The sequence below is a fragment of the Morone saxatilis genome, unplaced genomic scaffold, assembly GCF_004916995.1.
Source record: "Morone saxatilis isolate NCDOM2014 unplaced genomic scaffold, NCSU_SB_2.0 Contig0, whole genome shotgun sequence".
Classification (NCBI taxonomy): domain Eukaryota; kingdom Metazoa; phylum Chordata; class Actinopteri; family Moronidae; genus Morone; species Morone saxatilis.
Genome location: NW_023339650.1, coordinates 527,052 through 544,299, shown reverse-complemented (window position 1 = coordinate 544,299; position 17,248 = coordinate 527,052). Strand labels below are relative to the sequence as shown.

Here is a 17,248-nt window from a genome sequence, read left to right as displayed (position 1 = left end):
ATTGCTTGCTCATGGTGGTACTGGTGGGTCTCTGTAAATGTTATAAGGAGTTCAGTCTAGACCTGCTCTATTTGAAAAGTGTCCTGAGTTAACTTCTGTCTGTTAGACAAATAAAATTGAATTGAATTGAATTGAACCTGGGAACTTATGGAGGTTCACTAGCAACCTTGAGAGAAGTGATTAACCTGAAACACGTTTCTATTCTTTCTCAGTTTTGGTCCATGAGCCAAAGGCCAAACAGGGAGTCATACACCAACTGAACTAGGATTAGAGATGGGATTTACACGTTTCTATTGATACCAATACCATTATCAATTCTGCTTATCAGTCTGATTCGTTGTCAATTCTGTTTTTTCCATACAAAAAAAAAAAAAGTGGAGCAGCAGTAGAAGAAGTCCTGCACCTGAAACACATTCAGGTGATGCATGTATAATAATATCAGTTACATTATTTTTACAGTGAGCGCAGCGGTTTCTGCAGCTGTCTCCGGTGTTCTAAGTCTTTTCTCCTCCTTTCAGCACAGAGATTGGTCCATAATGAAAATTGCAGAATTGCAAACACCATAGTTTGCATGGTTTTAGTTAGCAAAGATGCACACACAGAGCTCTATAGACTTTTAGTCAGATTTTTTCCTTTATTAATTATCTGCACCATCACACAGCAGCAGAAACCATATGTGCAGCTTTAAAATTATTTACTTTATTAATGGGGATTAATAAAGTAAATCTTCTTCTTCTATAGAATAAAGTCCCAGGTAGCACTAACTTTAATACTGACATATGAAGTTTGTTTTTATCTTCCTATCAGGATTCCAAATGTTGGTATATTTCCTCGTGTTAATCTGTCTGACCACCAATTTTCTGTTTATTTTTCTAAATTAGAAGGCTCCATTTATGAGTTTAATTTCCAAAAACCACATTGTTATGCACCACAGCCCATCTGCAGGCCCTTTAGAGGCATTATTGCTCCCAATAGATCAGCTGTCTCTGGTGAAGATCATTTGCACATATAAAATAGAATCCTTGCAAAGCCAGGAGAGGGCCAATCTGCTCTCTGATTCACTTTTCATGTTATAATGAGAGCTGTTTGTTTGAGGAGAAGATGGGGGGATATAGCAGGAGAGAGAAGAAGAGACGGGATGAGATGAGAGGGGATGAGGAAACAATAGAGGAGAGGAGTGGAGTGTAGAGGAGAGGAGGAGGAGAGAGAGAAGGAGATGAGATGAAGAAAGATGGGGATGGAAACAAAGAGAGGAGAAGAGAGGAGCAATGAACGGAGAGGAAGAGAGGAGAGTAAACAAGGTATGGACAGGAAGAGAAACGAAACAGAGAGACAAGAAGAGACGAGAGGAGAAAAGAGGAATCAATAATCGAGGGGGGAGGAGGAGGAAAGGAGAAGAAACAAGAAGATTAGTAAAGTGCAGTGGACAGGGAAGGAGAGGAGAGGAAACAAAGAGAGGAAAGTAAAGGAGAGGGGAGAAAACAAGGAGAAAGGGGAGAAGAAGCTGTCAGTCTCTCACATGAAAGAATGTTTTTATTTTTCCTGTCTCTGTCCATCACTAATGGCCACTGTGGTCTTTTTAACAGCATTAATGGAGCGCTGTGTGAAGAGGCAGAGCGAGGCCTTATCACAGCTCCGTCTCTGCTCACACTCACAGCTGAGAACGTACAGGCCTTTCTCTGTCCAACACAAGAGGAAGAAAGAGGATGAGAAAGGGAAAAAAGGGAGAGAGATGATGTTCAGCTGCTGCTAGGAAACACACTGTATCTGGGTCCCACTCATCATCGCAGTGTGCTTCATGATAGCACAGCTGTCAGGGGAACACAAGCCTTTATAGTTCTCCATGGAGGAAAATAGGCTATAAAAACATGTGCAGCCATACAGACTGAAAACAGACTGACAGCAAGTAGATACATCATGGTGCTGTGTGGACTGCAGCTAAATGGATGTTGTGCAATGCCTAACTTGTTTACAGGCCAAAAAAATGACTTTTGTTTGGTGGATGGAGTATTTACAGAGAATGTATGAGTATTTATTCTGATTAATTATTGAATAAGCAGGGAATTTGTGTGCCAAATAGAAAAATCACGTCAGGGGCATGGTCAGCATGATCAGTGAAGACCAGTCATTGATAAAAGCATCATTAAAGTTGCAGTAGGTAACTTTTTGTCTTATTTGCTGAAACTTAAGTCCCACTGTCCACTGTAAAATAAGTCCCTAACCACTGAGAGCTTAAGATGCCTGTTTACGGTATATGTGTGTATGTGTGTGTGTATCTGTCCTACACAAACATATAGCACCTATTATGACCTCTGTGGCTGTGAGTCTCACCAGGAAAGTGGCGATGGCCGTGCCGATGATGAAGCCGGCAATGACGTCCGACCAGTGGTTGCGGTATTCGGCCACGCGGTTCAGACCGGTGAGGAATGCCAGACACATGAGCCCGAGAGACAGCACCGGCTTGGCCAGACGGGTGCCCTTCGCCTGCACCGTGCATGTCACATACATCTGCCAGGGGAGAGAGATGCAAGCATTTGATCATGTGAACTTCTTAACATCGTGGAAAATTACCTGTTTTGGCAGTTTTTCAGGTAAGACGCATGGAAAACTTTTTATAATAATTTTATCATTATTAGAACCAATTGTTATCCCCATGAATTCAAACTCACAAAAGCTGCTCACCATTAAACATTTTACAGGTACCTTGTAAGCCAAAGTGGATATTTTGATTCTGCTATGTTTCTACAGTAGCCAAAAAGGGACATACCAAACACTGGGTCTAGATAGAGAATTCTGTGTTTCACAGTCACTGTATTTTCTCCTACACTCATGGAAGGCTGAGCTGTGCTCTAATGGTTGCATCAGCAACTTCATCACTAGATGCCACAAAGTCCTACACACTGGTCTTTCAAATAATTCCTGCTTGAACTTTGTTAAATTAAACCATTAATTAAATTAAATTTGCCTATATAATTACAGATGAATAATATGACTGCACTATAAGGTGCAATAAAGGTATCTCTGTGGTGAAATGCCACCAGACAGCTGTGACTGTGTGTAAATATGAGCTGATATGTTAAGTCCCTCCTCAGGGCATCTTTCTATTTTCTCCCCTGTATTTAGAGAAGTGCTGGCAGATCTGCCACTGGAACTACAGGATGAAAAAATAAATAGAAGGGCGAGAGGAAAATAAGGAGAGAAAAGCAGATGGAGAGTAATAGATAGATAGAAAACAGGGGAGGAACGACAGAAAAGAAAGCTGAGGAAGAGGATGATACCCGGAGGGAGAAAGGCATAAATAAGTGAGGTGAGGTGAGGTGAGGTGAAAAGAAGAGGAGAGAAGGTGACAAGCCCAAAGAGGGGATGAGATGAGAGAGCTGATAGGAGGAAAGAAGGGCTAAAGAGAGGAAATGTATACTCAAGGTTCCGTTCCATTTAATGTAGCAAAGTCGTTCCAGTGAGCCATCATGCACAACAGCAGCACCCTGACTCTGTTTTACTTGAATGGAATGAAACCTTTATTGGTAACACCTTTGTTTACCCTGCTAATTAATGTTAACATGGCTGCTGTGAAAAAGGTCTGCTGTGTAACATTTGTGGAGGATGGTAGTGTTTTCCAGAGTTGTCTCTCTGGCCAACACGTTCTCATCCCATGCCGCCTCTTCACAAATCTTATTATGGCAACGGCCTAGCTGCCAATCTCTACCTCTGACTGGCTTAGGCTGCCGTCAAATGTTTTTTTTGGCTGAATTTTTGTCCTTTTATTTTGATAAGTTAATGGTCTGTCTCCGAAGAATGACAGAAGTTTAGCAGTGCAGTACACTCACTGAGGTGAAGAATGAGTGAGAGGAAAAACAGCTGTAGAGCCAGTCTATTTTCACAACTAACTGCTGGTAAACTAAGGGTTTGTCTGATGATAGGGAAAGGACAGGGAAAGGCCAGGAGAGGAGAGGCATGAAGCAGGTAAAGGAGCGAGGGAGGTTGGGCATCGGGAAAATTTGAACATATTGCCCAACCCTATCTTAAACAGATGCCAAAGGGTACCTTGCATTAGAGGTGTCAAAATTATGGTATTTGACGCCCTGGGAAAGAGAATGGGCTGGTCTGGCTGCTTAAATACCACAAAAACAGCCTTAAGCAGGTGCAGGTGAAACATATGCACCATACAATAGTTCCATACAATTCTTTACAGAGTATGTCATTTTTAAATGAATAAGTGTATTTTAACAGCTGCAGACCTATGAGTCAGCATGACCGGGCTGATTTAACACCAGATCCGAAGCACACTCACAGTCACACACTTTAAAATGTGAACACAGCCTTGTGGAATTTCATTCAGCACAAGCAGACAATGTGTTTTAGGATTAAGCCTCCACACTAGAGCTGCTTCCTTAACAACAACCATGTGATATCTATCCAATCGGGCCTCATTTTAGTGGCATGATATCAAACTTGGAGAAGACAGAGGGAGGAGGGGCAGAGAGAAAGAAAAAGACAAATATAGACCAAAAGAAACATGTCTATGTTTGGCTTGAATCACTAATCTGTTGTATTGAGGCAATAGACAGCCTCTGAGGGCCTAACTTTATTTTTCATTAAGTGCACAATCTCCTCCAAGGCCAGATCAAATGTTTCTATTTCTCTCTCTGCAATTCATTTATTCTTCGTCTCATTTGGTTATTCAGGATCATGTTTTTACACTTGCAGGATAAAATGGCTACACGGCAGAGAGCATTCTGCAAGCTTCTATATCCTTCATTAACAGGTAAATGAAGGTGCTCTGTTTATATTCTCAGAAGTCTTAATTAATAAGCACATTCTGCTGAAAGAACCCAGCGTAATGGTCCACATTTCCTTAAGCAGTCACCTGATACATGACCTGCCAGGCTCTCTGTCCTTCTCTTCTTCTGTAAACTGCTGTTTGACACACACACCAACACACTTTCTCATTGGAAACACAGTGGGCTCTATTTTCATCAATCAGTGAGCACAGTGCAGATCAAAGTGAAATGCGTCCTGCTCAGTGCATCAAGGGTGTATCAAACACACTTTTTTGGTGGCCAGGCTCGACTGGTGCACCTGTGGCTCTCTGGAGTAATTTCTGGACTGGCAGAAACATCTGGTTAGACCTTCAAAATGAAGCTTGAGTGGTTAACATTGCGAAACAGTTGCAGTTTGGTAAGGTTTATGAATAAAACTACTTGGTTAGGATTAGGAAAAGAAGTTAAGTTACGTACCTGATGTAAATGAATAAAACGTAACTTACGCACCCATAAAAAGTTTTGTTAATAGCCCAGGCTTTTATTTGCTTCAATCACTGAACTCAACTTACCTTTATATGGGGCAGGCCTTTAATTAATTATGCTATTGATAACATATCAGTTAGGAATCATTAATTTGATCATTTGTTACTTTGGTACTCATGGTTTCTGTAAAACGAAGTGATGGACTGAATTGTGGAGAATTGAACTAACCTAATGATGTGCAGCATGTCCATATTGACACAAGTTTAAACATTTATATCATATATTGTAGGCGATCTCAGCAGCTTAGAACGCTGCTAGAGGGATACCTACAACATCATATTTTGTAGTGTAGGGCTACTGACGAAGTGACAGCATACGTTAGTTACGTTTTATTCATGTACTTAACTTACACTTAACTTAAAGTTAACTAAACTGAAAACGAAACCAACTAAAATGATTTTGTGTACTAAGAAAATAAAATAAGAATATACAGGAAATGTCTTTAGTTTTAGTCTTTGTGAATTTGGTCAAATTTTTCAACACAGCAAGCATGAGGAGGCAATGGTTCATATGTTTATAGAGACTGGGATGAGATTGAATCAATGTGTTTGTATGGTGATGGATATTCTGAACTTGTTAGCCACGCAAGCTTTATTTTGAAAGTCTAACTGGACATTGATTAACAATAGTGCATAATATGCTAAATAACCTCAGTGCGCCTCAAAAAAATATGTGTTTCATCTGCACCCAATTACAGCCAAATATGTAAATATACTGGCAAAATAAACTGTTATCACTACAATTATTACTGGTATTGTTGCTTCTGCCACTGCTTCTGCTATTATTCTTGCAATGTCATTGAGAGAAAGTCGGCACAGCTCCAGTCTGGCGAGTGATGATGTCATCAACAGTGTCAGTATTCATTATTTCCAGTGATCGAATTGAAGAAGAGCTCTGCACTTTGTTGCTCAACATCTCTCTATCTTAGTGTGTGTGCATAATGTGAATTGACCTTTGTCCCTCTGTAGGTGAGTCTCGCAGCAGTCACAGCAACAGTTTTCTTTCCTAATATTCTATAGTTATTGGTTTTCATTAAAGCTGCCATAGCTAAATTGCCAGGCCCCATGGATTCTTGCAAATGTTATTAGGTGCACTAGGAGGAGGCAGAAAAACCTGATAGTTTCAGCAAATATGACAAAAAGTTATTTTAATGAAAGTTACCTACTGCAGCTTTAATTTCATGTAATTCAAGCAGAGTAGTTATGTGGTCAGTGTGTATCTGTGACCTGCACTCAGTTTTAAACAACATATCATGAGTCATGAGTCATGCTACTTTGACAACTGTTATTAAATTGGACTGGTCGTGTGTGTGTGTGTGTGTGTGTATGCCTGTCCTTCACCGGGTCAAGGGGATTTCTCCCTGTGAGTCATTGTGGCTTGTATGAGCTGTCATATACTATCAATTTTATACTTAGATGCACAGAAAAACCTGCTGGTTGACCTTTCCAACACACACACAAAAAAACACACACCACGTATATAGTATAATTAATGTTTCTCGGTTGGACATCCTTTGACCCAGCACTCCTTAGGTCAACTTGATTTGTCTTAACAGCCTTTGCGAGCCGGGTGCATGCTGTAACCTATATTTTCCATTTAATGTCAGACATTAGCAGCTGTCGGCATGCTCACTATATCAGAGGCTTGTCAGCTAAATGGAGAGTGCGGCATGAAAAATTCAACCTGGGGAGATGAGGCAGAGCGGCTCGCCCTCCACTCGACGCTGTTCCAGACATCAATCTCTCTGTCTTGCCAAGTTCAAACGGTGTCCTGTGGTGTTACTGAGGGACACTGAGAAACGGAGCATGCTGTATGAGCCAGCATAGGCTGCTGTTTTCATACATCAGGCTGATTTAAAGGGGGATCTCAAAGAGATATTTTACTCTAGGCTCCTCTTTATGACACAGATCTCTTAGTGTCTAACCAGATATTAACCTTTTATTTCAAATGGTACCAGGCCCAATCAGAGTGATTCAATTCTGATATGATGGATAAAATGTATTTTTACCGATAATATCTTTCTTGTAGTTCAATATTGTAGCTGTTACTGGGACACATTAAAGTAAACATTCTGATCAGACTGCACACGAATATCAATGACATATGTAAATGTTGGTATCTTTAAAGATGCAGTATGTTATTTTTCTAAAAATGAGAAAGATAGTTGATTGAGTCTCATTGCCAGGTCCCAAAGTGTCGGTATTTTAATAAGAATCAATCAATCAATCAGACGCAAAGCCCATCGAACAGAAACTAACTCATTCATACACATTCACACACCGATGCACAGCATCAGGAGCAATTTAGGGTTTAGTATATTGCTCAAGAAAACTTCGACGTGTGCAGCAGGAGCCGGGGATCAAACCCACAACCTTCCGATTAGGGGACGACCCACTCTGCCGCTGCACCACAGCCGCCCACGGATGTATTCCCTTTTATTGGAATACAGGGTGCTTCCTCTGGAAACATGGTCTCCGGCTCCCTTTATGAATTCAAAAAGCATGTATAACATGCAGTCACATGCATGACCTTTCCTGAGAGAAATCCTCTGATTTACAGGAATACATATTATTGGCCTGTTTTAAAGAAGCAGAAGAAGAGCTGAGCAGTGAAATCCAATATGGCTGAACCAACAAATCAAACAACCCTGCCTTCAGAAAGTCAAACTTAAAAAGAAAATGTAAAGAAAAGATGTCACAGTACAAGTGCAGCACCACCCACACTGCTAGATTAAAATACCACAGCTACAAACAAACCAAGCTAGGGACTAAAAAAACAAACTGAGACTGTCACAGCTGGATAGAACTCCTACACTTCTGTCACAGTCAACACAGACTGTGCCTGTGCCACTCTAGAAATGCTACAGGGGCACACCCTTTCTGCACTATCCACATTCACAACATACAACTGTTCCAATGTGACAAGCCGACATGTTTTCCCTTGACAGGCCCTTACTGGCAGCTGGCTGGGATGGAAATTGACCCGTCAACTTTCTCCTTTTTTCCTTTTCTGTATGCAGATATGCTATGTGCTAGGCTCGTCTAAGCTGACAAGACAGCCACGTTTTGGAGATGGTTTAAAGATAAAAGTGACATTTTAAGTTAGTTAATGTCAGCAAAATGCTAGCAGACTCTAGCTTAACGATTGATGTAAATAAGCATCAATTGATAAGAAAACACAAACTAATTAGCTAGTGTTTTGCTAGCATTGGCTATCAGATGTAACTAGCTAGCTAACAAAGAACAAAGGTGAACATATTCAACTCTATTGTAAAGGTCCACTGCATTGCACAATTGTGTATTTACTACTACAGCAAGGATGGTACAATAGGGTAAATGAATCAGAAGGTAGTTCTGTAATGCAATTAATATTTACAGTGGACTTTTTAGTAAATAATGTTTGCTTTCCTTTTCACTTGCACATAATTAGATCAAAGTGGACTTTCAAACCCATATAATCTTGTCTCAAGTAGGAACGAGCCACACAGATAAAATAATAAGACCTACTGTAGGCCTGTCAAAGAAGTGCAACTGCCACACAGGGACAATTTTTGGACCAAATGATTCATACCTGCTTTAGGTCCAGCTAAAAATGACACAACCTTACAGTGTAGATTCAGGCCAAAACATTCCAAAAAGTAATTCTGAGTCTCCACATTACTGTAACATTACCATTTGAATGGGGGAATTACAGCCTCATTTCGATAAATCCTTGGGTTCTGCGGATGCTGTGTTTGGACCTGGTACTGCTGTAATGACCAAGACAATGAGAGTTTGAATAGGAGTAATCATTATCTCCTCAGAGCTGCAGGGTTCTTGGTGTGTGTGTACCCTTTGTGTTATGTGTCTGTGTGTGCAAACTGCATGCATGTCCTTAACGCCGAGCTGTACACACACAATGACCTAGATAACAGAGGCAATCTGCTCTCCCCATCGTGCAGGGAGTCACTGATGGTCCAAAGCCGTGCTTCCATCGCTTATGGGCACTCAGGCAGACGCTGGCGCTCTGATACAGAAAATCAAAGCAATCAGACCATCAGCAAGAGCTGATGAGCTGGAAATGTTTGATTTGTGTGTTGTGCTTAAAGTATAAATCCACAGTGAATCACACAGCGCAGAAATCTGCTGCCCTGCTCTCCGTGGAACTTTCAAGCATTTTGGACTGCTGACTGAAGAGTGACGATCAGTTAGATGTAAATACTACACAGGATAATCTGTGGATGATTATGAGGACATTCATGTAGAAAATTTAAGAATGCAAAGACACTGCAGGACTGTAATTGGGTTCGTGAGACATAATAGTTGGATACAGTTTGATTGCCAGATATGGGCTCATTAAGGGAGATCTCACTGAACAACGTACAGAGTAATTCTTCCCTGTACCATTTGTTTACACTGATGGTGTACCAGTATGACTGTAAGAAAGATCTTTCTAAAACTCAAAGATTGAAGTTTTTCTAAAGACGAAAAGTAAATTACCTTTTTTTGTTTCTAACTTAAATCATAAAAGTTTGAGTTTGATATAAAACAACAGTGAAGACAGTTGCCTTTAAATTAAGTTTCCTCAACTTTATTTACTGTACATATTGTGAGCTAATTTATAATGTAGGTAAGGAGACTTTCTTCTACAGCAATCAGCGACAAACATGGACCACTATTTGTGTAGCAGCAGTCCCTTTTTTAGAGATCGGTTCTCCTGCACAGCTCTGAGAAGAGCAGGTCATCTTATTGTTATATTAGTCATTGTGACTGTATTTTTTTGTCCTTGCTTTTTTCTGAAAAAATGTCCCCCCGCCCCCAGGGACAATACACATTGTTTCAAATCACTTTAAATTAATCAGCTAAAGTGTGATTTTCATGGGCGGCAGTAGCTCAGTCTGTTGGGACTTGAGTCGCTGGTTCATGTTCAGCACAGTATGGAGCAGCTGGCAGCTGGAGAGGTGCCAGTCCACATCCTGTGCACCATCTCTCCAAATTTACAAGTCTAATGGCCTTCCTGTGCCTGATTGTATTTCAGACCTGTGTGTGTAAAGTAATAGTGAAAAAAGAATTTCCCCATTGGGGATTAATAAAGTATATCTTCCTCTTCATCACTTCATTCATTCCATTGGTCAGATGGCAACGGCTCCAGTAGCTCCTTCAAACTTGCCACCATTTTGTTTGAATCTGTTATTTCTGAAATTTTATTGCTGAAAACATTGCTGAATGGTGTCTGATTGGATTTGATCTTAAGGGCTAAGCAAAACCAAAATTGGTCTAATCGACCGGATCAGGCAATGCTGTGACCGGTTGGCTAACTCCCTCAAACTGCTCAATTTTTAATCTGTTTTCAGCTTTATTGCTTAAACACATATTACGTATTATTAAAAAGAAGCTTGCTGTTTGGATTAAAGAACAGCAGACTTTGAGACCATTCCACCAGTCAGATCAACCAGATGGGACCAGCCCACCACAGTGGGTGCTGTCAGCCCAAGAGGAAAGGTAGAGAGATGGATAAGAGCCATGCTGGCCCAGTTTGGACTGGCTAATGTCCGGTCTGGACAAATTCAAAAGATGACTTGCACAATTGTTCCCTGGGTATATACCTTTATGTGTATGTGAATAACTATATATATTTCCTATTTTGTATGTTATTTTTACATTTCATTTTCTTTTTATGTGCATAAGAAACTGCAAACCTTAATTTTGTTGTACAACCTTGTGTAATGTAAAATACATTTCCTAGATTCCTTGATTGATTGGTGCTAGATTATCCATTAAAGCAACAATAAAACTCAACATACAACATATAAAATTAGAACAGGAGAAATCAGGTGAAAATATGAATCTAAACAGGATGAAAAGCTTAGAAGAAGAGTAAGGCAAGCAACAAGCAAAGTAGGACATGCACCAAGGAAGTTGTTGTGTCTTAAAACATAGTCTAGCCCAGAAATCTTTAGATTTTTACCCATAATTGCATCATTTTGAAGTTATTTTAGAGTAAAATGAAAGAAATATATACATTGTGACACACTGTGCTGCATAGGCTGGCTTTCACAACATGAAATCAAAGTAAATACAATGGTTGCAATCTGAGTTCTCATTGAACATCATTATTATTTTATTTGCAGCTGTTATATGCTAGATTATATGCTGCCAATGCTTTGTTCAATTTTGAGAATTTACCAACCCTGTTTGCATAGCTTCTGCTTCAATAGCTTGTTTGTGTGATTCCAATAAGGACAGGAAGTGAAAAGCAGAATGGATGAGATGGAGGAGGGTCTGTGTTGTGCTATTTCAAACGATAATAGAGAGGAAGGTACAAAATCACAACATATGTTGGACATCATTCAAAGAAGCAATTTTTCAACTGAATTGAAGGACTTTTCAACAGGGAACTTACATTGTTATATGGCTCTGTCCAAAGCCATCAGACTTCTTTGACAAAAACAATAATTTTACCTCGCAGAACACAGGAGTTGCTGGTTACTGCTGCCTCAATCTGTTAGTTTGTTGTTGGTACTGTGTGACTTTTACATGTTAATACGGATTTAACTTAACGTTAGTTGTTGCGGATCGAGGCAGCAATAGATGGATATAACGGAAAGGGCTGTCTGACAGCAAAGTAAAGTGGTGGAAATATTCTAAAGATAGCATACACATAAACTGGTATAGAAATTAAAATAAACATCTTCCAGTGTTTTTGCATCAATTTCTTTAATTTTTCCCCCTTATAAACAACAACTGCACAAACAACAATGCATTTTGAGAGTTTGTGATAATGCTTCCAGTGTAGAAAACTAGAAGACAGCGACATGACGTCATGTGCTAACAAGCTGACAGATTTGAACTGTGACAAAGTGTGTTAACTCTGGGTCTTATCTGACACTCTCCTTCACCTCTCCAGTAGCTCTTTTGGTGTCTCATCTGTCTGTCGCACTTCTCATCTCCTCTGCTCTCTCCCCCTATTCCTTTCTCCTCTCTCTTGTCTTGTTCATTAAAACCTCACCAGCCTGAGCTAGAAGTTGAGGCAGTGGCACCCTCACCTGCTGCTACAGCACCAGGAGATAACTCTTCCTCCAACTCCTCTAACACCTCCTTTTGCTTTCTGAAAAAACTTCTTATATTCATAGCCTTCAAGTCTTACCTTAGCAAAATAGCCACCTAGTTACCCACTAGATGCCAACAATGGACAAACCAGTATAACCTGTTGCACCCCTCTCTATGATATGGGTTGGTGCCAAGCCGTGTGAAGTATAAATGACACAAAAAGGACCCAAATGCATTTTTGATCAACAATGTCTTTCTTCATGATTAATGCATGACTGGAAAGACAGATTAATCTACTAGGGGCTATTAAAAAACAACACCACTGACGTACAACGAAGACAGAAAGAAAGCTAAACTATTGATAGCATACAAAGCAAGCCACCACTGACTATGATCCCAGGTTAAAAAGTTTTATTAATACATGCAAAGCAACAGTAAGAGTTACTAGAAAATTTTGTAACATATTAACAATTTGGCCATTGCTTTTCTGTAACTTATAGGGGAAAAAAGCAATTTGACCTCCAATATCTAACTCCTTTTGGTGATCACAGTTTAAACAAAGTGTGAAATCACTTACAGAACTTTCTAGTTCAAGGTTAAGGTTTGCCTTTTAAAACACATACAACCATACAACCAAACCTACACTTAGATTTTCGCAGATTTTGATAGCAACTGAAATCTGAAAAGTGAAAGCTGAATAAAAACTGAGAAATGTCCTGGGATTTCACCTCCTCCCCTTGCTATGTATAACTATCTGTGGCCGGTGGGTCAACAGCTGAACCAGCTGTTTTTTAAATGGATGTTGCAGCATTCCGTGTGCAAAAGCAGTTTAGGCTGAATATGATTTGCATAAATATATCACTCACATTCTCAAACTTACAGAAAAGAAAAAAAATATATATTTGGAAGAGGAAACTGGGATTGGGAAACGCTAACTCAGTTTGACTTCCTGCATAATCTGACTTGGCAGCCATGTCAAACCGAAAAAATAGAATTACTCCAACGTGGGATTTTACTTGGCTCTAATGCCATTATCTGAGTAACATCCAGTACCTTTATACAGTCCTTCAAAAATATGATTTTGCTCCTGTTTTCATAAATCCAATCCAATTTTTCAAACAATTTCCTGTTAGCTTAGCTACATCCATATGCCTATTCTCTTTATTTCTGAAAGTGAAATGAAAAGCTATATCACGATGATATTTAAATATGAGGCAAGAGCCAGGAGGCAATTAACTTAGCTTAGCATAAAGACTGGAAACATGTGGCAACAGCTAGCCTGTCTCTGTCTAAAGCTCTAAAGCTCACTAACGGACACAGTATCTCATTTGTTTGATTTATACAAAAATTGTGCTTTTACAGGAAGTCCGTCTTTTGGACTTTCCCATGATGTCCATCTTTTATATGTTGATGGTCTTGACCCATCAGTCTACTGCTGTCACCATGTTCAGTTTAAGTAGTGGATTTTTTGAGTATAATGTTAATATTACTGATAGAAATGATGGACAAAACTATGACAAGAAAACCCAAGTTGTAATAAACTGGAATTAAGTTTTATACAGCTACGTAAAGGTAGTGCCTACAACTGTAAGCAGCAGCAACATTTCAATAAAAGCTTTTAAAATGTCAACTAATGAAAAAACCACTATAAATAAAAGTATTTTTCATTTGACCTGCAGTATATACAGTGAGAGCAAAGAGTGACTCACAGCCAGGTAGAGTGCAGCATAGACACTGAGTGCTGCTTCCTTGGACGGGAATGTCTTGCGGGCACGCATGATATCATCCTGGTTCCCTGTGCAGGCCTCCTGGTGGCTGATGTAGCGCAGGGCCTGCTGGCAGCCCAGCGCTGTGTAGTTTGGCTTACAGACCGTCAGGAAGTAGGGTGCCAGGTTCCCTGTCACAACCTGGCCCGCGTTGACAAAGATGTCCACGGTGAAGAGGCCAAAGGTGTAGACTCCTGGGAAGAAAAATGAAAATGTTAAGAGGGAGGACACATGGGACAGATGGATCTACCACCAGCAAGAACGCTGTTGGTGCAGAGACTGAAAAAGTGGAGCTAATTAAAAATACTGTGATCCATCAGCCTCCAGACAAACTAATATGATAGCAATAAGAGTTTTGTCAGTCTTAGCCATAGAACGTGTTTTGGAGGACCTAAAACATCTTCCAACATCTTTATTTGAGAAAGCAGATTGGATTGCAGAGCTTTAGAAAGACAAAAACACAGAACGGCAATGATCAGATCTTACAGCAGAGAGTGAGTATGTGACTGATAAACAACTAGCTACACAAATGTATCAAGGTTAATTTATTTGTCACTTTAGTTGCACAATAACAAAAGAGAGTTTGTACAGCATGTGCAATGTCAGTGTAAGGTTTCATGTCATTTATTTAGGGTGGAGTGCGGAGGAATAGTTGAGGAGTCCTACAGCCTAAGAGAAGAAGCTGTGTTTAAGTCTGGTGGTACGGCAGCGGATACTTCTGTATTTCTTGCCAGACATCAGCAGGCAGAAAAGGCTGTGGCTGGGGAGGGTCCTGTCTTTCAGTATCCTTTGGGCTCTATGCAGGCACCTCCTCTCACCAATATCACTAATGCTTGGAAGTGTAGGCGGTTTTAATCAGCTGCTGCAGAGTCTTCCTGTCCTTGGCCATGCACATTGCATGCCAGTTTGTGATGTTACCAGTCAGGATGCTTTTTGTTCCTCCTCTGTAAAAGTTGACAAGAATTTTGGAATTTTTAGAGATGTTGAGGAGGCGTTTTTGCAATAGGTGGTGACACAGGAACCCCAAGATCCTGGCTAAAATATGAAGCTCATAGGTTCAAAAGGGCTCAAAACTTGATTATTTACAGTCAAATAATTCATGATGCAGTTTTATGGCTATATATTTGGACTGGTAAATTTGTGCAGTTTACCTGCTATGGGCAGATTAATTTTGGAGCCTGGTTTCCTCCGTTCAAATATATCTTGTGTTCTAAAGTTGATATAGCTGCACTACCCTTAATAAAAAGCATCTTGCATTCAGTAATGTTCTGTCTCTGTCAGTAAAGTTATCTGACGTTCAGAGAAATTCAGAAGAAGAGGCAGCATAACAGCTCTTTCTCACAAAATCATATTAAGGTCCTTTCAGAGGGGTTGCAGCTGCTTCAAAGTTGGTGTTCTCTATTTTGAATCAGCAGGGTGTATCTCCATAATCAACTTAGGCAGCAGTGTCAAATAGAGAGCGGCAGCCATCGCCTCTCTCCTTGCCGCTGCCGCCGCTGACCTCGGTGCCACACCTGCTTTTTGTTTGAACATTGAAGGTAGATTCAGCAACCACTCACTGTCTTTAAAACCTTTATAGAGACTGCATGTCTGTGCATCCCAGATACCTCCCAGTCACAATGTTTGTTTACAATAACTTCTGTAGAAAATCACTGCATAGCCCACATACAATTTAATGGCAAGTGTATACATCTAATTCATCTTAAATGCATGTTTTATGCTTTCATATGTCATTAATAACACACTTTCACTAACTGAAGTTGGAATTGGGCCACAGACTAAAGAAAATGAGAGCTTAGGTTTACCCAGAACTAGCAGTTTACACCATATTCAGACCAAATCAGGTGTTGCTGCAAATAGCTGCAGTCTGCTGCAGCGGTGTGTGGGTGTTTATTTGTGCTTAGGCCTCTCCTCTTTCCTGTCTCTCTCTCTTTATCAAACCAAAGAAAACTTATAGTTATCACTATTTTGCAGCATAGAATGAAAGCCAGACCCAGTCGTCAAAACTGGGTACAGGAAACAAACCAAGCGATGAAGCTGGGAGGGTATCATAGTTTCATAGCTGGCAAAATGGATTCTTGCATGATTTTGTGATCTCACAAGTCTTACTGCCTTGCAAGGCTACAAGGCTGACAGGGATAACATTTCTATTATTTATACCACTGTAGACCTAAGGTTCAACTACTGGTAACAACATATCCAGGAAGAAAGAAAGTAAACATCTTTTCTACTGATAAAAGCCTTTTGTGCTATTATTTGCTCTTCTTTCAATAAAGAAATTGTCTCCAGTTCTGATAGAGCTGTCCACCCCCGTAGCTTCCAGTACTTCCTCAAAGAATACTGAATGGTCCGGTACTACCGTAGTTAGGCCACAAATGCATAATTTGAAGCCTTGCAAAATGGATTCTGGCATGATCTTGTGAGTCCACATCACACCCACATCAGGATCACCACTGTTTTTTCAGTGAGAATGATTCCCTCTAACTACAGACAAAACCTTTTTATCTCACAGCAGAGACCTGCTGCTTCTCACACTGCGTGACACTGCATAAAACAGGTCCACTGTCTACAGGGACACCTCAGTACCAGGAACACAATCCCCTGCTGCTCACCGATACCAAGAGTCACCCAGATGCCACCGTCCATTCATACTGCTCTTAACCAAACCAGCCCGGCTTTACGTCTTAGTGATTGAAGGGCGTTAACAGAAATAATTGCTTCCCTCCTACGAGAGCCCGGCCCTCTGTCACACTAAATTACCAAACAGGGGCTTAGTCAGACAACTCTTTCTCACACATATTGAGAGAGGTGTTCACCAAATCAAACACACACACACACACACACACACACACTACCAGGATGCATTATTTGCTGGGGTAACAATAGCAGCTTTTCCAATCACTGTCAAGTGTTTGTGCTCTTGCAAACTAATTCAACCCAGGCTTTGAAGCAAATTTTGCTGGGAGACATTCATAAAAATGGGCAGCGAGGCGTCATGGCTGTTAAGCAAGGCACTCATTGCCTTTTCCTTTCTCACTCCTCATCAGTCGCACAGAGCAGCGGTGTGAGGCTCCAGGTGCTGACAGGTCCATTTCTTAACAAGCATCAAATAGGTTTTGTCAAGCATCGTGTGACTCATTGGCTGAGC

The 17,248-nt window shown here is 40.4% G+C and overlaps 1 protein-coding gene across 1 annotated transcript in view; it reads right to left on the bottom strand.

The window, feature by feature from the left end:
- Positions 1 to 16,746, bottom strand: part of plppr5b (phospholipid phosphatase related 5b) — a 25,987-nt gene extending 9,241 nt beyond the window's left edge. Inside the window, exons 1-3 of the mRNA XM_035656121.1 lie at positions 16,687 to 16,746; positions 14,044 to 14,346; positions 2,332 to 2,508 (exon numbers count right to left, since the gene is read on the bottom strand). Of these exons, the coding sequence (XP_035512014.1) occupies positions 2,332 to 2,508; positions 14,044 to 14,346; positions 16,687 to 16,746 (540 nt within the window). The remainder of the gene's footprint in view (positions 1 to 2,331; positions 2,509 to 14,043; positions 14,347 to 16,686) is intronic.
- Between the last annotated feature and the right edge of the window lie 502 nt (positions 16,747 to 17,248).